We start from the raw sequence: 21,940 nt of genomic DNA, 5'->3' as shown, positions 1-21,940 counted from the left end.
CTTTGACTTTGTTGTTTTATTACTGTGAAAGTGTTGTTTTGTTGTCCGTAATAGGGTTCGTATTTAGTCACGTGTGTAGATTATCCTTGCAGTCGAGTCGGGATATGCATTTAGGTGCTTCTTTGAATTGAAGTAAATTAGGGGCCAGAGCGTAGTGCTAAAGAGAGTGATGCGTGGTAGACGTTATTATATGAGTAACGTGAGAGTGGAGGATGGGAGGGTGAGAGAGAGATGACGTAATACATGAAGCTATCAATAAATCCGCCACGCGGGCGCTGGCCCTCTGAGAGAGAGCGCGGGTGTGCTGAGTGGCTGGGTGTGGATCGGCTTTGGAGCGCGTGTGAGCGCGTGTGCCGCGGTGTGTGGCTAGTGCGTGTTGATAGTGTGAGGTGGCAGTGCGGGGTCAGGGGCGGGTAGTGAGAGAGATGGGTGCGCGGGGAGTGCGGAGCGCGAGAGTGAGCGTGGTGTTTAATGGACGATGAGCGCGTTGCTTGATGGGAATGTGAATGTGAAATTCGGATTGAATTGGAGAGTTTATGGAGGTGAGAGTGAGAGTAGGTGGGGGGCGGCCAGGTATTGTTTGTAAATGTAGAGTGCGGAGAAACTTGTACGTAGTGTGCGAGGTTGGTGTGTGAAGTGTCGAGTGTGCACGTAAGAAAGAAAGAGAGACGTCCTAGTTGATGTTGTTTCAGCGTAGTCTTGTTTCGGTTCGCACGGAAATTTTTGATGTTAATGTTGTAAGATCCGTGCTCCGATTGTGTTGTTTTTGATGCGACATTTATTTCTGCATTGGCGTTCGGTCGAAGTTGGTTGTGTGTTGTACGTGGATGAGTTGGCGACGGTATGTTTACACGTTTGACGCTATGCGTTGAGGTGTTACTTTTGAATAAATGTTTACTGTGTAATGTTGGAATCTTAAAGTTCTTGGAGACGATTGAGTCCGGACAGACAGAGTATCGTTTCATCGATTGTAAGGCATATGTCTGATGATTTCAGCTTTATGAGCGTGATGTTTTGAGGTGTTAGTGTAATGATTTAATTTGTAATGTTAAGAGTTGCTTAGGGACGTTTAGTGTCCACGGAGACAGCGGTATCAACAGGAGTACTCGTTACGATTGTTGTAGACGATAGCGTAGTAATCAGGCTGTTCATGCCTCTATAGTGAACCCGGCTGTGTGACGGAGCGAGCCGACAGGAGGGGAAGAGGGGATGTACGCTGATGTGGACGGGTAGCCGACTGTAAGTAGCTTGAGTGCTTGACTTTTGAACGAAAGTCGGGGGCGTGTGCAGCGCCGATGAGGGTGCTGCAGGTGGGTGTGGCGAGTGGTGTGGGATCGATGTGCGAGACATGAGCTGTTTTAGGTCGGAACGGAGGATGAGCAGTTACGCGTGACCGCTCAATAGAGAGAGGAGTGGTGACTTGTAAGTGAGAGAGACCGAAATAGCGGTATTCGGAGGACAAGAGGAAAGAGTAGCTGCATGTACTCTCACGTCGCGGCTTGGCAGGAGAGCGAGCGAGTCGAGGCAACACTAGAGGACTCAGAGATGAGGCGCCACAGGCCCACTGGAAACTAAAAGTTCACCGACCTCATTGAGGCTTCCACCCCTTTCAGAAACCGCCAGATGTGGGGAGCTCTTCTACAGTCGACTTGTGCAATGTTTTGATTTGTTTTACATGACTATGCACTGCAACATTTGTTTTGTTTTTGTAATTTTACTTGTTCGAAATAAAATCAATCAATCAATCAATATATCGACAGCTACCTTTGCTTCTCCGAGGTTTCCCAGTCTGAAGTGAAGAGCCCCGAGGTTGTTGAGGATCTCGGGCGGCACGTCGGCCTGCACCTTCTCCTGCAGGATGCGGGTGGCCGTGCCGTACGCAGACAGCGCTCCCTGAATGTCGGTCTGCTCCAGGATCTGAGCCAGCTCGATCCACGCCTCCACGTCGTCTGGGTACTGCTCCGTCACCTTCTTCAAATGACCCTAGTGAACAGAGACAGTGACACTTTTAGAGCTGATTCCAGACACATTTCCGAGATACTAGTGTAATGTAATGTCTTAATAAGCTGCTATATTACAAAAACGATCAAATATGCTGACGTACTTTGGCGATGTCTCTTTTGTCCTGATCGTCAGATGTCGCGTAGAGAGACCCAAGGATCTTCATAGTTTCATAGTTGTTGGGGTAGGCCTTCAAAACCTTTTCGAAGCACTGCGCAGCATTCTCCTTGTCTCTTCGATACACATACATCTGTCCCAGGCCAAAGAAGGGCAACACAAAGGTGGACGAGGCAAACTGAGTGGCTTGGTAGTAATACTGAAACGCTTGGTCATAGTCCTCCTGAAGAGAAAGAGAGTAGAGACATCAGAGACATACAGCGATAACACGGTGGATACACAGTAAGCTGCGTCGGTATCAGTTAGAAACGTACCTGAACGTGGAAGGAGCGAGCTAACTGGTAGCAGCTCTCAGCCTGCATGGCCTCCACCTCTGTGTTGTGGAAAGCGTGAAGAGCCAGATGCTGCACTTTACTGTAATCCTGATAGAAAACAGAAAACACACAGGTGTGAATAACAGTTTATAACACAAACGTAAAGAACTGTGTCTGTATTTCAATGACAAATCAAACTATTGACTACCTTTTTGAAGAAAAAGTGGTTGGCCAGGTGGTTGAGCACCATGGGGTTGCTGGGGTCGATGGTGTAGGCGCGCGATAGGAGCTGCACGCCGTTCTTGATGGAATCGGGCTCCTTGCTGTTGAGCTCTAAAACCGCCAAACCAACGAGAGCTCCCACACATTTTGAGTTCAGCTCCAGGGCTCGACCAAACGCCAAACGAGCCTTCTCCAGTTTGCTGAGCTTCACAAAACAGTGTCCCATTCCAAGTCTTACCTCGGCTGGACCGAGACAAGAAAATAAGAGAAAAGATAGATGAAGAAACATCTGTAACACAACTCGAGTATGAGAACTGTTTTAATAGGAGTGGCATGAAATAGAGCCTGGCTGATATATTAGCCAATAAATACTTATCATAGTTGTTGGCGGTTATGCAAAAAGCCATTTCACCATTTCATAAACATGTAACATTTATATTTGTGGTTGTTTAAATGTGTGATGTTGACTTGCTGGACATTTTGGTATTTTCTTTCATTGGGGACAAAAAAATAACAGGTCATTTTGGTATGGATACAAAAGTGAATTCCAGTCCTGTTTTACTCTATTTATTTCAACTACGTGTTTTTAGATATTGATCATAATTTACCTTGATTTACAGATAAGTTCAATGTTTATATTTCTAAACTCTATCTGATCATAGAGGTACATTTAAAATGTAAAATATAATTCCTCAGAACATAAAGTACTTTTCTCACAGCTCTATACAACCAAATTATAGGGACCTTTGTCCGAGTCAAACAACTCAGATAATGATATCTGGAATCGTCCAGACTCAGACTAATAATGATGATGAAGTAAATACATGGCTCTGTTTTAAAGATGACAGAGGTAGCGTGTGTACCTGGGCAGCCGGGGTTTGTACGCAGAGCCTTTTTGTAGTAAGCCAGTGCTCCTCTGAAGTCCTTTTTATTGAAGGAGATGCAGGCCTTACCTGTTGAACAACAACCATTATTTCAGTAGAAAAATCACTGTGCTTAAGATTAATGTCTTATTTTCTTAATTGTCTTACCAAGCAAAGCAGGGATGTTGTTGGTGGACTGGTTGAGGACGAAGTGGAACTGAGCGTCGGCCTGGTCCATCTTGTCTCCTTCCAGCAGGCAGAAACAGGCTCGTCCCAACAAATGGTTCTAAATGATTAAACAGCATGTTATGATTACTTGCAATGCAAAATTAGGTGGACAGTAGTATTTTTCTCTCATCATCTATTTTTTCCTGACCTGATCATACATGATGATCTTGTCTGCCATCGTGTACAGCAGCGTGGCCTGCGTGATGAGCTCTTTCTTGGCATCTTTGTTTTTCTCTTTACGCGCTTGCTGGACATAATAAGCTGCCAATGTGTCCAGACAGGTCATCTGGTCCTTCTCATGGTCTCTGTAGTCAAGGTTTCCATCGATACGAGCTGCCTCTAAAAGCTTGACAAAATCCTCAGTTTTGCCCTGCTTGAAGTACTCCAACTGTAAAAAGACAGAGTAATGTGATACATGTTAGTTTGTTACCTCAGAAACGGGTTTATTGCCAGGAAGGTTCACACATACGAGGAATTTGACTTGATACTGGTGTTGTGTTCAATTTAATCACCAAGCTAACAAACAGCTATGTTACGACTACATAATATCAATATATATAGTCTTTGGTAGCTTCATCGACTCACCGCCAGAGCGATCCAGATGTGCAGCTGTGTGTGCTCCTGCTTCAGGATACTGATGACCTCGTCTCCTTCGGGCAGCTGGTCAAAGTCAAGCTCGATGACCTGCAAGATACAATGTATTGAATCACTGAGCATCAATGTCTGACAAAATTCTACCTCAATATGCATGCCCATTAGTACATTTAGTGCATTATGACATGACCTTTTCATTAACACCATGTTTTATAAAAAGGTATTTAATTCACTGGATAGGCTAACATGTCATCAGTATTATCCTTGCACCATCGGTTCTAATGATTTGATGGATGTTTTGTCAATTTGTCAACATCAATGCAACTCAACAGCAGCACACACCTCAGTCTGGCATTCAAAACATTATTTGTACTTTAATGATTGCAACAACTTATATTATTAATAAACATCCAACATGTTTCATTTGATATAGATAACTTTAATAACAGAGTATGGGTGCAATGGAGAGTTAGGATAATGACTGATGCTGTTGCATGTTAAAATACCAAATAGCTCTTGATCAGATATGGAAACTCATTGAACGTTTTTATTTATTTTTAAATCATTTAAAATGAGCTTTTGGATTAAATGTGAATTGTTTAATTGAGAAGGACAGTGGCAGAAAACATCAAAACAACTGAGCTCACAACTTGCATAAGAGTCTAAGCTCATATTTCTGCTGACAGTAATATAGTTTACTGAAGTAATGTTTCGTTACTTTTGTACCTGCAGCAAAAAAAACAAAAAAAATCACTGGCATCTAAGATTCGGGTTAACTCCCAGATACCTTAATATCTCACTATGGGATTTATATTCCCGCTGCAGCTAAAGCTAGCCAGAGTTAGCATTAAAGGCTAGCAGCGCAGCGAGGTTCACTTAGTCAACAAATAAAATACATCAAGTTGAGCCGAGTTTTACCTCATCGGTGTCCCGTAAAGGGATTTCGATGGATCCCCGAGACATCTTGGCCACAGTGATATCCACTTTGAGTCAGAATGATTACAAAATATATACAAAATCTCCAACAGCCCGTTGTCTGTTGATGGCTACTTCATGCTTCCGACAGGAAACACACGGTGCAACGAAAATGGTGTCCGGGCAAGTTGATGGGGATACAGAGAGTGTTCCTCCTGGAGGTGAATACATGTTGTCTTTTCCTGAAAACACGGTTAAGAAAATTACTAAGAGATAACATATGTTTATGTAAATATATACAGCATCTCCAGGATTACTTTAGTGAGTTTCTTGAAAACCGAACAGATTCTCTATGAATTTGTAGCTCAAAGTTTCAGCAGCAGAAAATGTACAAAATGTACTCCCATTTTCAAAATCTGGTAGAAATGTTTTGCAGGCTGCATTTTGTTATGTTAAACTGGTTAAGCTTAATATAAATATATTACACTGCTTTATTGTTACAGACTACAGGGATGAGGTGAGGTGGGGGAGGAGGATTGGGAGAGAGGGTGCTGGGGGGGGATGTCAGCTGGTTTTGATGTGAAGCAGTGGAAACAAGCATATGGGCATCTTGGAGACTTCTTGTGTAAACATCACAGTGAGTCAAAGGAAAACATAATGAAATTTCACCTCCTGATTTAGAATTTTACCATCTTATTTTCTTTTCAGAAGAGCTGTCCCGGACTAAGAGGTAACATTTGATCTTTGTTTCTCTATTTAAATTTAAATTTTCATGGCTTGTTATATAATAAACAAAAGCAGTGAGCTAAAATGTAAATACAGACATGATTTAACCATGTCATCTAATTTGTATTAACTATGCAATATACATTGTTAGCATTGGATATTAGTGTTGTGCTCTTCTTGAAAACATGTTAGTCAATCAAATAATGGCTTTTTGGGAGCTAATAAACGTCACATTTTTCAATGTCATTGTAGGATGACACGCACTGCGTCCATGTAAACATGCAAAGCAGTCAGATCTGGAGAGTAGTCATTGTCTGTTTCAATTTTTTTTTTAATTCTACTCTGGGTTTATTGCTTTTTGACCTAACAATGAAAGTAGAGATATGTAAAACATTTGATTTTCATTATAAAATCAGGTCATGTAGAAACATCTCCAGGGATTCAGGAGAAAAAAGCACGATGTCTGACGGCAATGATGGTAAGTGTTGCAGTTACTTTGTTCTTATATCAAACACATATTTACAGAATATTATTTTTATTTACATGTATACTTCTGTGCATAAATATGTGCTCACTAATCTTAAATCAGCTGGCAGTGGAACAAGGGGTGTGCTCGAGGACAATAATGACACAGGAGGATTCTCTGAACATGAACTCCTTGACATCATGTATAATGCCTGTAACACCTCCCACACAGGTAAACAGTAGTGTGTTGATTTGAACAAAAAGACATTGAAATAAGCATATGACTGTGAATCATGGTTCCTGCGTCCCTCTCATCATCAGGAGAGGTGTTGGCCTCCACCATGCTACAGTACCTGCAGACCATGACCACTCAGAGTCCGGAGCAGGACCGTCTGGCGGCCCTGCGGCGGCTACTCGACCCGGACTGTCAGGACCCTCATGTGAGCAGAGAGACTTTCCACTCCATCATGAGGGAGTGGATCGCACAGTGCAGCCAGGACAGGTGAGACACTCATCAACTGGTTCATAACTTAATCTGGATTTAGAAACTACCTTTAAAATAATTGACAACCTTGCCATTGGTAAACGTTGTCCTCTCAATGTGTTCCATTTGGATTAAATACCTGAAAATCTAGAAGACGTAAAAGCATCTGTACTACTGTCATATTTATAACAATCTTAATAATCTACATCATGTTGTAAAATGAAATCACCAATACATTTCACAAAGAGCAAAACATTTCAGAGAATATAACAATGTAACAGCTGTATAACAATGTGCAACATGGATGGATTTTTAAAGTCTATATTTCGGGTTCACCGTGTTACTTATTTCTCAGAAATCACTTTCCCTCCCCTCCCCTCACATTTTCTAGCAATATGTCAGTGATAATTATTGTATAAAAAGTGTTTTGTTAATTCAATATTTTATTAATCAGCATGTTGTATTATGTGGGAACTAACCCTAACTCCTCCTGTGTTTCAGTTCTGATTTGGACAGCACTCATGTATCTTGGCCTGACTTCTCTAAAGTCCCTGTAAATGGTAGGCAGTTATTTTGTTCACACTTTTGAGAAACACCCCAATCACATTAAACAATGTTTTTAATAAACCAGATTTTCTTTCAGGACTGGATTTCTCCGCTGCCTCTCCAGAAAGCCACCAGTGTCTATGGTTTGTTATCTCCCTTCTTTAATCTCTGCATGTTACCTCCTGTAATCAACGTGTTGTCGTTCTTCACCACACACTGTTTGTTGCTGCAGTGATGGAAAAGACCTGTTGGGCACAGTGACTGAACTGAAGCACGCTCACAGAAAGCTGAATGAGCAGAACAGCAGCCTGCTGAGGACGGTGGCTCAGTGTGAAGACGTGAACCTGCAGCTCTCTCTGGAGGTCACTGAGCTGCGAGCAAAGCTGACCAGGTGAAGGATTAATACTTTCATGTTCTTTAAATTAAAGAACTTTCTTCATTCATTTAACTCCAGTAACAGTTTGTAGGATTAAACTGTGTATGTTGACCAAAGCACATTATTTCTTGTAATCCTTATGGTGTATACTTCCCTCACAAACCGTAACACTAACTATCATCTGTAACAAAACAGAGAACAAAAATGTACGTCTTACATTAAAGATCCCACATACACAATGAAGAAACCTGACACATTTGAGTGAAATTTCTCTAAGCTACTGGCAGATCAATAGTAAAATAAATCAAATCATTATCTACTACAAATAAAGTGAACAATTTATACTACAGCAAATTGACGAAAAAACGATTTGATCAGTGTCTCTGCCTGGCCATCTCTTCTGTTGTGCACATAGTTTAAAAAACGTAAACATGAAATGGTATTTTTATACCCTGGCCTGTTATATTTTATATTGGTATTGACTTGTGAAGCTTCCAAACAATATTATGTTATAAAACCAGACCAAAACAATAACGATGTAAAGAAAGTTTCTTATAAAGAAACTACAACACTTAACTTCTCCAATAACTAAATACTTGTTCAAAACCAGTATAAAATCTCGGTTCATACTCATATTTGTATATTTGGGTGTTTTGGTTGTGAGTAGAGGTGAATAAAACAATAAGCTGTGATGTGTTTCTGTTTGTGGTGTGCAGTGCTCAGCGGTCAGCAGTGAGAGCCAGATCCCAGACAGAAGAACTGGAGGAGACCCGCCGGGCCTTTAAAGAGGCTCAGGAGAGGGCCAGCCGCACCCAGAGCAGCTGCACCAAACTGGTACGACACACAATGAACCATCTCCCAGTGACCTTCTCAGTTACATTTTTCATGGCAAATATTTAAATGTAAATCTATTATCATTTTCAGAGCAATGAGATTGAATGCCTGAAGGTTCACACCAGGAGGCTTGAAGACAAGGTAACGTAGATCCTAATGTACGTCCAAAATGTATAGCACCTTGAAGTTGTTTTGTTGTTATTCGCTAACAAAGGATTGGACAGCAACATTTCAATTGTAGACCGTTATTCTCCACATTTTCTTTTAACATAATGATCATCTGTGAGGTTTTAGTTACCTGCTGCAGAGCACTCCTCTCCTGGGCCTTGTACTATACTCGCCAGTTTGTAATCTTCTCAGTAAGGATGCTTTCTATACTGCTGCTCTACAAGTTAACTTTAACTTGGCAGGGGGACTTTTCCGTCATGAGTTTCCTCTCGCAATTAAGTTGTTTCTGAGCTTTCTTAACCAAGGTAGTGAGATGTGAGAAAACTATGTCTGGTTGTTTGTGAGGCTGATTCCCAGGAACCATAAACTGTTTACTAGCTTAACCTTAACTATTACTCTACTGATGATTTGCTCTTGATATGAATGCTCATTGCTGTTTCTAATCCAGTGGATAATGGATCTAAAAAAGGGTGATTGTTTTTTCCTTTTGTCCTCACAGAATGAGAAACTGACCTTTGAAAGGACGTGTTCTGAAGATAGTCTCAACAAACTCAGGAAGGCCAACACTGAGCTGAGGGTAGGAACAGATCAGTAAGACACTTTAGTGTTTGTGTTTTAATTGAGGTTTAAACATCTAAATGTTCACAGGCCGAACTTGAGGAAACCCTGGTTATGTTGACGCTGAGAGACAGAGAAATTGCAAAGGTTGGTCTATCTGGGTATTTTCACCATAAAATATCAGTCAACGTTTTATTTTGTCTCTTAACTTTACCTTCAAATGTTCCTGTGTAGAAAGACATTCTCATGGATAAGATGAAGAACTATCACATGGAGAATCACAGCATGATTGAGGTACGTATTTGTCCTAGAGTAAAGACAAACCAGCTGCATTTGATTATGGTTCTCTATGAGAGGGAACAAATGTAACCTTATTTGACCTCTAATACCATTGAGTAGAGGAGAGACATTATGTGAAATCATGAAAAGAGGAAACTAGTATTAAGCATGTCAAAGTTAACCAAAGTTATCAGCTTCCTAATGCGAGAATTTAAAACAAAACTTGATTTATTTTTGGCAAAGTTATGAATGTCTGGAATTTCCTTGTTTTATTAAAAGGTTCCTGCTGTTCGTGTTGTTCACCACATAAACTGTGTTCTGGTTTTGTAGGGTCTGCAGTCAGAGATGGTTAAGTTACAGAACCATTCACACCAAGTTATTTTGAGGTACTAAACATGTTCACATCTGCATTTCTTCTTCAAAACTAACAACACTTAAAGGTCACCTATTATGGAAAATCCACTTTTTCATGTCTTTTATACATAAACATGTGTCCCCTCTGTGTAAAGAGATTCTGAAAGTTTCAGGAAATAAGATTGGCTCACTTTTTGTCCTGATCCATTTATATAAAAAGTTAAACCTGTCTGAAAATGAGCTTATCGGATTTTGGCGACTTTATGATGTCATAAAGATTTTTTGGCTTGATAACCCATTGCCAATCACCAACAAGAACACCCCCCCCCCTTATCACCTGAATCTCCTCCTAGAGCACCATTGTGTTATTTTTAACCAAATATCTCTCAGAGGGGCGTGGGGAGTGGCTTCTTATTTCCATCTAAAGTAACAGACAGAGAATCAGCACTTTTGAAACAGGGCTGAAACAGAGGGGATTATGGGACGCTACAGTGCATGATCTGTTTGGTATTTCGAGCCAAACACTTCAGAGACATGTTTGTATATATCTGAGACCTATAATATATTGATGAAAAACAGTATAATAGGGGACCTTTAATGACCCATTAAAACACATTTTACATAATTTAAAGAACATTTCCACACAATAGGCACACAATTGTTTTCATCTAATGCAACACAAGTGAGGATTTTCCGTCTGTTCCTGGCAGGTATGACAGACACTGTATCAGTCCTCAGAGTCTCTACGGCCGAGACCCTCCAAACCACCGCTCTCTGCAGAGCGAGATGCACGATATGCAGCAGGTAGAAGCACACGCTAAACTGCAGGTTATCTTTACATGGTGCTGATATTCCATCTCATGTGTCCGTTACTGCCCTTTGTCTGCAGCAGCATCACGACTTAAGCCTCTCGTCCCTGCAAACACACAGTGATGATATTCAGAGCATCATCCACAAGATCAAGTCTGCAGAAATGACTCATCTTCTGCACAATAAGTATCCTGAGAGGGTGAGGAGAGAGTCAAGAAGATGATAATTATGACATGCGCTAACATGTATGTGTATAAATCTCTTTGGTGTCTTCTCTCACACGCAGGACTCCGCTCCTGTAGAAACACAGGAGAGGCCTCGTCCTCAGCGCCAGCAGCAACAGGCAAGCATCAAGCAGCAGCTTGTCAATGTGTATGTGAGTTTTTTACCTCTCTTTCTCCTGTTATGGTAACAGACTGGATTTGGTTGATGTTAGTCTCTGTTCTTCTGAGAAGCTTTCTCTGGCTATTAAAAGAGGGTGTCTGGTTTTTTCAGTGTATTTATGGGCATCTCCGTTACGCAACCCATAGGATTTACTATCTTCTGCGTGTTTGACTCAATCGGGCATAAGTGCAGTTTTAGTACCCCTTGGTAGCTACAGTCATAACAACGTGTAAAAGAGATGTTTATAAAGCTGGGATGGTGGTTTCAGGCTGCAGGAGCTGGAGCTGCAGAAGTGTGTGTGGGAGGAAAGAGGGGAGAAGGTGGAGGAGCGGAGGAGAGCCTGGGAGAAGGAGCAAAAGCAGAGCCAGACGGAGAGCCAGACTCAGATGCAGGACGCCAAGAAGGTGGCTGTGGTTAACTGGTGGAAAGCCCACAGCGTGGAGGGGGCTAAGGCCCGGACCAAAGACCCTCAGCCGGGCCGGGAGGTCTCCGAGACACGAGCAAAGCTTCAGCAAGCAGAGCAGACCATCAGTGATATGAGGGAGCAGATCTGCCTCCTGCAAGCTTCTGTAAGATCTGCACAGGAGTGTGTCACCGAGCTAAAGGACCGCAGTCTTTATATCAACAAGGGAACCAACACTGAGAGAGAGGAGCCAGGCAGAGCCGCGGAGAAGGTCGTGAAGGATCAGAGGGATGCAGCCGTGGCCACAGAGATTACAGGTGGAGCTTCAGAGCAGGAGCAAACCCAACTCAGGGCGACCGCAGACGGCCTCCTGAAGACGCTCAGGAGGATGGAGGCCATGGTCAACAGCGCCCTGGAGACGGCTGAGCTGGTGAGAGAGAGCGAGCAGAGGGTGGCCCTGGTGAGAGAGAGGATGGAGAGCATCACCCTGAAGGTGGGGGAAGCTCTGGAGCGAGCAGCCGACTCTGACCAGAAGCTGAACAATCTGGAGGCCAAGAGCGGAGAAAAAGATCAAACTCAGGTTTGTCCCTCTGTGTTAAATATCTAGGTTTGCTTTCAAGAGAGTAACAGAGACATTTAATTATACTTTTGATTTTATTCTGAAATATCAAGTTTAAAGTACAAGTATGTTGATCTGAAGGAATGAATGCCTGGACTTATTATATTATAATTTTAATTACAATTTTAATCAAATAGAGCAGAAAAGTTGATATGAAACCATCAAATTACAACAACATTTAACTTATGTGGAAATAAAACCTGCCAGAATAAATCATACTGACTTTGAGTTTAAGAAACGATAGTCCTTAATAAATATAACAATGTGTTCTCTGAGCAGCAATTTGGTAACACATCTTTTTAACATTAAAATAATAAATATTGTTTTGATAAAACATAAATTGTGTTTTACCATTTGCATAAAATCCTGTGACTCATTAATATCAAATTATTTTGAATCCCAGCTTCTCTTCACAAGGTGCATTTTGTCATCAGTTCAAAAATGTATTAATTTGTGTGTGTCATTTACATTGAACAAGGAGCCAAACTATGCAGTGTTTGAAATAAAATAGCAGATGGCCCCCACAAGGGGTCACCTGACGGGCCCTCATGTTGGGAACAACTGTTGTAACGAAGTGTGCATTAATAGAGGTTTAAAGGAGCTTTTCAATGATAACATGAAGTATTTGGCCCTCAAACAAAAGTAAATAAGACTTAGACATTACATTTATAGATTGAATTGGTGTACTTATTAAAGTACTTATGTAATAATAGTGATTTCATATGTTCAGTATAATATGCATTTGAGCTCTTTGACAGTTAAACATATGATGTTTAGTTTGATGTAAGGCAATAATCAAAAAGTTCACTGTGTCTGTACTTTTCTCAAGTCTCCAGGTCTCAGTGTACCAGCTGATCCTGGAACAGACGTCACTGTCTTTAAGGCTGAGTCTGACGTGGAGCCTGCAGGCGGAGGCGGGGCTCCTCCATCTCCTGTGATCCCAGGAGTCAGTGAGCCTCTGCAGCTCCCCATGAATGGTAAGACGCTGCATTACAGTGTTGTCACGGTTATGGAGAACACTGTGGGATGAATTAAGGCAACTTCCTTTTCATATGGTAACCCCTCAGGATGTCTGAAAATAGACACAGACTATATTTACACTGCACACAACAGCTGGTACAGTGAGGAGGAGGAGGAGGAGGAGGAGGAGGAGGAGGAGGGAGAGAGAGAATGAGCTCTGAGTTATTTAATAAAGGGGGCCATGGGGAAAACTAGGGGAACCGAGAATGTTTTTTTATGTAAACACATGAGGATAATAATTTTTAGCTACATCGCTTTTTCACTTTGTTTTTGTGAGTTATAGTTTCCATTGTGGTTCAGCCCACTTCACATTTACATCTGAATTTTTGAAACCGATGAGAAATATGTAAAGCACTTAAGGCCCAGCATTCAAAATGTTACCTTTTTTTACTATTTTTATACAATTGGTTTGATCTAATACTATTATTAATACATATTAAATGAAAACAGTAAATTGCATACAGCGCCCATACACTGTGCCCTAGCTATTGTACAGAATAACTAATAACAGGTATATCATTCCAATGTACACTATTGGACAGTAACAATTATTCAGTTTCAAGGGATTAGTAAAATATGTATGAATAAAAAGTAATAGCATAGCAATCGAAATGTTAATGAATTCATTGTATAAAGGAATACGAACAACTTCGAGCCCATTTTCTTCTGATAGCAAGTTTTGATATAGTTTAATATATTAAGGATTCTTATTTTGCTTTATTGATGAAAGTTGTATGCATTTTTTCTCATCTTCTCATCTCTTAACAAAATAATGAATATGTATATTTGGGAAAATGTCAAACTATTCCATCAAAGACATTGCTAAGATCAATTTTATGGAAAAGTTAACTATTTTATAAACTATATTAAACTGTTAGTTACAAAACATTGAAAACACAACGTCTTCAGAGCCTTTAAACTAGCCCTTTGGGACTCCTTATTCTGCTCATGTTCCTCCGAAGCTGCTGGCTGCCCAGCAATCATTTAGCCATTTCGGCACATATTTCCCAATACTCATCATGTTGAATTACGTTCTTGGTCAATTGAAGGGTCATTATTTTCCTAACTCTTCAGGAAAGGTCATGGCACATATTTCCAAAATCTGCTTCCCTAAGAAAGAGTTCCTTGATGGCTCAGAAGGCCGAAGTCTTATACTGCATGTTATTGTTTATTTTAGAAGAGTTTGGAGCATGTTGAAGTTGCTGAGAACCAGTGGGTGGCCTCAGAGCGGGAAATTATATTTTATATGAACAGACAGTAGTCATCTTCGTGTCTGCTTGTTTGTTTATTTTATGGTCTTCTGTAATAAGTTCACATTATCCAGTGAGCTTTGCTAACCAAATGAAGCTGCAGCCACATCACGAAAAGCTGCAGCTGGCTGACATTTTATGTTTATGACATTGCTGTCATAAACTTTGATATTTACACTGTCAGTTTGATGATACTGTACATCAAGACGTAGACGGTGTATGGTTGAATCAAGTCATTATGAATGAGAGGAAGGTTTCATTTCATTTCGACAACTCCCCACATACAGTAGCAAGCTAGCAGTTAATATTACCTCAACAATACTGTTCTTTAATCATTTTTCAGGGAAAAAAAATGTTACCTAGCATCAATATGATTTAAAAGTGCCAGATGTCACCCAAAGGATTTACTTGTTATCCCTGCCCGCCTTAATGTTAAAGCTGGAATAGGCAACTTTGGAGAAACCTCCAATAATCCTAGTCCCTCACTCTAGGCCAGGGGTGTCAAACTGAAGGCCCGGGGGCCAAATCCGACCCGCGACTTCATTTTATGTGGCCCCACAAGAGCTTGCAAAGATAATATGTTTATTATACGGTTACATGCTCCTTTACAGAAGCACGTTGCCCATAAACGACATGTCCCACAATACATCTAAAATTTGACTTTTTCTCAGAATTTTGCCTTTTTTTTCTTCAACATATGCATTTTTTCTCAGAATTTGACTTTTTTTCTCAAAATATGCCTTTCTTTTTAGAATTAGCCATTTTCTCAAATATTACTTGTCACTTCTCTTTTTCAAAATGTCACTTCTTTTTTTTGTTTTTCCAGAATGTGGCTTTTCTTTTAAAAATCATATTGTGACATTCTAACTGAAGAGACTTGCAATTATTTGCCCTAGACTTCTGCTTTCAGACGTAGGCAATTATGAAGTTGCCCTATCCGATAATAATCCAATGCAGAGGCAATAATGTAATAATACATTATTTTATATATATTCAATATTTATATGTGTTTTTATATAGTCTTAAAGTTACAACCGGCCCTTTGAGTGCAACCATAACGATGTGGCCCGTGATGAAATTGAGTTTGACACCCCTGCTCTAGGCCTTCAATGAAAAACACACGTACACACTGGCTGAATACAGCAAGTGAGCAGTTGGAAGAGCAGCGCATCGCTAACCACATCTAACTACCTACGCAAATAACAAAACATGGCTATTGCTACTACTATTACAGCTGCCAAATTAGCATGATATATTGGGAAATGTTGTCTGCCGCACTTTGAGATATTCAGGTCACATGCAAAGTGTGCACTGGCAGAGTTTTCGCAGATACGTGACTAGGCAGGTAGACAGATAAACAGGCAGTCCAATCATTTCATACAGTCCAGATAAAAAGATTGGGAGGGCTTATAAAAGTCCTGCAACAGACACCAGAAATGTATCTTTGTTTTAACAGAGCATTTGATTTATTGATTGCTGTCTGGACATTTAAAGAAAAAGCAAGACAAGAAGCAGACAATACACCATCTAAGCACAAAGGTTAGGATAAAGCATAAATAAATAAAAGAAAGAAAACTAACAAAAGCAGTTATAAAACAGATAGGCTACTAATGATACAAATGTAGCATCAAATGAACTACCAGCATAACACATTCAATCAGTCTTGATCAAAACTAAAAGCAACGCTCGCCATTCTGTCAGGCTTTAGGCACTGCTGGTGCTAGAGCTAAATGCTAACGTCAGGGTGCTAACATGTAACAATCTGATGATGTCAGTGTCTGCACCTGGCAATTTGTATTTCAGATGCCATCTAGAGTACTAAGAACTCTGCCTTAATTAAGGCTGTTGAACTCCTCTTTATCTGTCTTACACTAGTAAAACATTATTATGAGATATTAAATCCACTCTACTAACATAACAAGGTTTTATGTTGCTGTTTAAAAGAAGAAGAAGTTGTGTGATAAACAAAGGTCCATGGAGACCGAATGTAAATAATTTAGAAAAGCAGGGGGTCTGTGATACCTTGTGTGTGTGTGTGTGTGTGTGTGTGTGTGTGTGTGTGTGTGTGTGTGTGTGTGTGTGTGTGTGTTCGAGAATCCATAAATTACAGAAAGGTGGAAATACCAAGATATACTGTAGCTGGATTGCAAATTTAGTTGTGCTGAGGTTGAACATTTCTAGTGGAGAGAAGTGTAGAGAGAAAAAAGTTTCCGTCATGAAAATAAGGATGAATTATGAGAAAGTGTAGAAGAAGCTGCCAAAAACACTTCAAAGAATCTGCTGTACATGGTTATCACATTCATTTCTCCATGATCAATTCGTTTTTAATTACCGTCTGACTGCTAAAAGCTGTTTACCTTAAAAGTTTAATTTGTGCAAAAGTCAAATGTTTTTGAAATTGCCCAACCAAAGCTATTTTTTTGGTTGTTTTAAAAAAAAATCTGCATCCCCTTATCCTTGAGTATTACTGGTTTATTTAATCACCAAAGTGTGACATTGCTGCACAGCTCTAATGGTGCTCTACACAAAGTCACTGGTGTTAAGCCGTTTGCTCGGTATCACAATATCTCCAACCTTTTCCTAGAGCAGATGACACAATAGCCTTAACTTGGGCCAAGAGCTTTCAACCAGCGGATCAAGCACCTCATGTATTTGAGATGGTTGCCAGGTTATTGTTGCCCCTGGTAATAGAGGTGGACAGGGGGGTTGAGATACTTCCTGAAACAAGAATTACAGTAGTTCAGCAAATCAGATGAATATCTTGACGCAAGTATCAACCACACAGGACCGATAAATCCCTTTGTGTCTTCCCCTTTGTCTTTTTTTCATTCTGTTTCTCTGACACCCCCTTTTTTAAACCGTCTCGTGAAATTTGCATTGCGCATGCTTTCCTGTTAAATGCAAATCAGCTGTTTTCACTGTGTGTCTGTGCTCTGACTCCAACAGGTGGCACAGGACGAGGCGGCTGCAGCGAGGTAAGACTCCCTCCTGCTCCACAGCAGTACAATGTGATAAATATGATCAAATATTTAGTACGTAGAGGCAGGACTCCATACCTGATGTGTTGCTTGTTTTTGTGTCTTAATGATTTAGGAATAACTTTATATTGACATTCTTACAATAACCAGCCCATGCTAAATAATCCACCAACTGAGAATGTATATGGAGTTTATAAACAATGAGTAAATGCTTTATAGCACATTGTTATTTAGCTGTAAACAGATATAAAGACTTTGTAAGGTACAGGTTGTTTTTGCTCTACTGGTGATCATCTCACTACCTCTTTTTTGTGTGACTCACTTGTGAAATTACTTTATTGTACAACAGTTAAAACTATCTTCACCTCAACCAGCTGGTAGCCACAACAGTCAAACAATAAGATTACTTTTACTTTTGATACTTTAATTACATTTGGATCAGAATACTTCACTTCGTTCTCAACTAAGCTTTTGAATGCAGGGCTTTTACTTGTCAAAGAGTATTTAAAACAATATGTATTGCTAAAACAACACAACTTCAATGTCTAAATTACTTAAAAGAAAATCTTCCCTCCAGTTGAACTCAACAAAAAAACATCTGACGTTTTGCACAAATTGTTTCTTTGATTAACTTTTTTTCTCCAATTTTAGCACATCAGTTTTTCAGCTCGCATTAATGCAAACTGTGATGCTGTAATTCACTGTGAACATCAGCTGTGTTGCTCCAAACAAAGTGACTCTGTGTGCTGTGCTCTTTATCCCCCACAAAAACCAGGATGATCACAGCACTTACAACCCAAATCTCTCCGCACTAAAAAGTAAAACGCAAACGGTGCAAGGTTTGACAATGCAGTTTACCAAACAAATATAGTCAACCTCAAGAGCTCAGGAGTGGTTGGATGGATTCCTCTCAGTCCGCAGAGTAAACACTAAAATCTATCCATCTCTCATAAACATGCCCTTTCCTACAACAACACATAAACTAGTCTCCTACTGCTCCCACACTACGATAAGAAAAACAAATCCTGCAGAAGAAAATAACAAACTTTTATAACTTTCTTCAAGATTTAGTTGAGGGATGATCAGTGGAGCAGCAGCCTGAGAACACACACACACACACACACACACACACACACACACACACACACACACACACACACACACACACACACACACACACACACACACACACTCCACAGCAGCCCAAAGAGGCATACGGAGCCCTTCTCCTTAAATGGTCAAAGCTCCCAGGAGTAAAAGAGAGGCTGCTGCTGAAAAAAGACATGCAGGGAACAGAGGGGACGGGAGAAGGAAGCACAAGCCCCGAGGATAGAGGAGATTTCTGAGGAAAAGCCAGTTTGAAAGTGACAGTTTGGCTGTGGGAAGGCACTCTAGGTTGGAGGGATCAGCGGGAGTGAGTGTTTCTCCACAGCGCTGTTGGTAGACTCAGGTAAAGTACGTGCTCTGTGTGGACAGGTTCATGTGATCGGCTGCGTGGAGCTGTGGGGTCTTAGTGTGTGATGGTTTCAGGAGATGCAGGTTCAGTCCTCCTTTGGTGTCTCCGGTACTGCGTCAAACTAGTGCAAGACGGTTATTGTTTACCTTTCAACAGTTGTCGGTCTGACTTGTGGCTGCTGGGGTGAGCTTACATAATGGAGTGTTTGTCTGCAAGTGAAACTCTGTCTCATCTCATCTGTCTTCTCTGTGTGTGTTTCCAAATCAGTGGATTTATCTACTTTCTCATGTGAATGTACATTTCTCTGTGCAACCATTTTTTTCTGTCTTTCTCACACTTCCTCTGTCCTGTTATCTCGTACTGGAGCAACCACTTCCTCTGCTGGCCCTGTACTCCGTGCTTCACACAACCAAATTTTAAACAAATCTGGCAAGAGGGAGTGGGCTTATGTAACAGAGAAGGGGAGGCGGGTGCCGGTCCCCTTGTCTTCCTCGGAGGGAGAAGACAGCTAGGCCTGGCAGCAATGAGAAGTTAATCCTGAATGTAATGGTTTTAAAGGACAAATATGTTTTATTTTAAAGGATGAGTGTAAACTATAAGAACCTCACTGAGGTTAAGGAGTAGTGCAGGGGCTGTCTGTGTTCAGGCTTGTATGTTCTGTCCTGTTCCCCTAACAGGAAACAATCTGAGTGATTCAATTACTCTGCAATATTTATCTCAGTCTCATGGTCTGCTAGGGGGAAACTGTCTGAACCGTCGAGCCTCCTGCACTACAGGATGGCAGCGTTGTTGCAGGATAATCTCCTCAAAGGACTATTGAGCTGCATCTGCCAGGTTTTGTTAGACGTTTTTCCTAAGAAATGGAAAAACCGATAGCCGTGCAAATACAAACTATTTGTAGCACCTCTGATTTTTTTGTTCTCCTTATGTGGCATACATTAGGAGACAAGACAGAGTGTTACAGCTGTGGAAAAAGTCGAGTATTGGCGGAATAATAATAGGGGTTACATAAAAAGAAATTAATATTCAGTAGTTGTTCAAATCAAGACAGGTGGTTGTTACTAAAGCCGCTCTGAACTCCAGGGGCAATTAGGTAATCATGTAAGAAGTATTTGGTGACTCACTCTCGTATTTATATATGCAGTACACACTTGAAGTTGACTTTTGCTCTCATTTGATGAATAATCACAGAAGAAGTAGACTGAGAATACAGTTCACCGGCTAGATAAGATTTTGAGTGTTGATTACTCTATACTTAACACTACTACAGGCTGAGAAAGAGAAGTGGACTTGATGTTATAAGACAGGATTCTTGTAGTCAGGAAATATTCTCGCAGCACGCTGGGGGACAGTTAAACAACCCATTTCCTCCCAAGTGACTCACAGCGGTTCTGTCCCAATATTTTCCCAAGAACGTGTCATGTTTGTGATGACACTGAGCAGCACACTGCATATTCTGGCCCAGTATTCACAAAACATTTGTCCTTTTGTTAAGTGCATGCCGTACCTCTGAAATAACCAATTATTCTTCGCACCGTTCACTTGCCTTCACGCCTTATTCATCATCTGCACCGCCTGCAAAAACATAGCCACGTCTGTGCTGGACATGCATATGTAAATCTTTCTATTTTCGGTAAGACCAAACAAACGTGTGACATTAGCATCCGGCACACTAACCCCTCTCGATCGTTTGTGCAGACAGTGCTCCTTTAAAGGGTTTTGCTCTTAGATTTGCATGAATTTGTTACTAGAAAGGAAGAAGCTGTAACTTCAAACAAAGGTTCAAACATCGGGCACACATAATATTTAACTAAATTAAGTCATCCGCTTTTCTTTCTCTTTAGTTTAACTGCTGCTGAATTGATCAGCTTGATTATTCATTTACTTGATTTGTAAATAGAACAAAAATGAATCTGCAAATTTTGCTCAATTGAATAAATGTTTTAGTAATTTTGTAAGTATCTTTATTTTCAGCGGGAAACAAGATGTTGCTTTGAACGATAAGATGCTAACAAATTATGGATATAGTTCTTATTATCAAAATGATTCCTAAAGACAATAATTGTTGGTTTCATTCCTGAATGTTAGTTTCATCCCTGCTACATATCAATATACCACATATCAGCCTTTGTTTCAGATTTGGGAGATATTTGAACATGGGCAGATTGTCTTTGAGAAATATAATATTTCACCAACATATTATTTGGACAGATGGTGTTCAGATTGCATACATGTCAACATGATCCAGTAATGCTGATCATTCTTGTATAAATATATGAAAATATCTGACTTTGTTTTGAATCTTAGGAACAAGATACATCTGTGTTTCAGTTTCTTCTGTTTAGTGATTGATCAGTTATTTTCTTTTCCCTCATAGCTGAGTGCTGCATCAGCTTGTCTTCTGTTAGGAGTCCTCTGACACTACTCTATATATATATTTTGTTGTACTTTGGCCAATTTGATTCAGTCTCTGGTCTCATCTCTGTTGTTATGATAATACTGTCAGTCTCTTCAACCTCAAGCTTTAATAAATCAAGCTTTAATAAATTCACACTGTTGGTGAGCTAAAAACATTTAGTGTACAGTGATGATTTATCATCTCAGTTATCTTCATGCTTGTGTTACACAACATGCTCTCATACATTCCCTCTGTTAGTTTTACACAGTCCCGCAGGAGCTCAGTCAGCTTGTGAGAGCAGTTACTCTGACTGGGATGCACAGGGTTTTTATACAAATCTGCTCTATTCAGAGTGCTGTACCTGCCTGATTACAGTCCCTGTGTGAGAAGAACAACATACTTACCTTTGGCTTCAGGCTCAGACAAGAGTGATATTTATCTGCGTTTATATCAGTCGTGTTGTAGGCAGAACTCTGTGTAAGTTATTTTGTTGTTCTGCTGAGCATCAATACAAAATGTAAAATTGCTGCTTGTTACTTCTTGGATCTAGGAAAATCATATTTTCAATATCTTAAATG

General features: G+C 40.4%; 2 protein-coding genes across 2 annotated transcripts in view; one reads left to right on the top strand and one right to left on the bottom strand.

Moving 5' to 3' along the window:
- Nucleotides 1-5,426, bottom strand: part of ctr9 (CTR9 homolog, Paf1/RNA polymerase II complex component) — a 10,407-nt gene extending 4,981 nt beyond the window's left edge. The window contains exons 1-9 of the mRNA XM_010791503.1: nt 5,258-5,426; nt 4,331-4,429; nt 3,894-4,133; nt 3,686-3,803; nt 3,518-3,607; nt 2,641-2,897; nt 2,433-2,540; nt 2,105-2,341; nt 1,765-1,983 (exon numbers count right to left, since the gene is read on the bottom strand). Coding sequence (XP_010789805.1) covers nt 1,765-1,983; nt 2,105-2,341; nt 2,433-2,540; nt 2,641-2,897; nt 3,518-3,607; nt 3,686-3,803; nt 3,894-4,133; nt 4,331-4,429; nt 5,258-5,302 — 1,413 coding nt within the window. The 5' untranslated portion in view covers nt 5,303-5,426. The remainder of the gene's footprint in view (nt 1-1,764; nt 1,984-2,104; nt 2,342-2,432; nt 2,541-2,640; nt 2,898-3,517; nt 3,608-3,685; nt 3,804-3,893; nt 4,134-4,330; nt 4,430-5,257) is intronic.
- A 471-nt stretch (nt 5,427-5,897) lies between these two features.
- The window catches only part of irag1 (inositol 1,4,5-triphosphate receptor associated 1), a 30,287-nt gene continuing 14,244 nt past the window's right edge, over nt 5,898-21,940 (top strand). The window contains exons 1-19 of the mRNA XM_010791502.1: nt 5,898-5,984; nt 6,397-6,458; nt 6,570-6,677; nt 6,767-6,947; nt 7,431-7,489; nt 7,573-7,618; nt 7,708-7,866; nt 8,568-8,685; nt 8,776-8,826; nt 9,353-9,430; nt 9,502-9,558; nt 9,646-9,705; nt 10,021-10,076; nt 10,755-10,848; nt 10,934-11,053; nt 11,141-11,226; nt 11,507-12,221; nt 13,090-13,237; nt 17,477-17,505. Coding sequence (XP_010789804.1) covers nt 6,440-6,458; nt 6,570-6,677; nt 6,767-6,947; nt 7,431-7,489; nt 7,573-7,618; nt 7,708-7,866; nt 8,568-8,685; nt 8,776-8,826; nt 9,353-9,430; nt 9,502-9,558; nt 9,646-9,705; nt 10,021-10,076; nt 10,755-10,848; nt 10,934-11,053; nt 11,141-11,226; nt 11,507-12,221; nt 13,090-13,237; nt 17,477-17,505 — 2,184 coding nt within the window. The 5' untranslated portion in view covers nt 5,898-5,984; nt 6,397-6,439. The remainder of the gene's footprint in view (nt 5,985-6,396; nt 6,459-6,569; nt 6,678-6,766; nt 6,948-7,430; nt 7,490-7,572; nt 7,619-7,707; nt 7,867-8,567; nt 8,686-8,775; nt 8,827-9,352; nt 9,431-9,501; nt 9,559-9,645; nt 9,706-10,020; nt 10,077-10,754; nt 10,849-10,933; nt 11,054-11,140; nt 11,227-11,506; nt 12,222-13,089; nt 13,238-17,476; nt 17,506-21,940) is intronic.

The sequence above is a fragment of the Notothenia coriiceps genome, unplaced genomic scaffold (genome assembly GCF_000735185.1).
Source record: "Notothenia coriiceps isolate Sejong01 unplaced genomic scaffold, NC01 NC01_scaffold00035484, whole genome shotgun sequence".
In the NCBI taxonomy this organism is placed as follows: Eukaryota; Metazoa; Chordata; class Actinopteri; order Perciformes; family Nototheniidae; genus Notothenia; species Notothenia coriiceps.
This window is presented reverse-complemented; position numbering and strand designations above follow the sequence as displayed.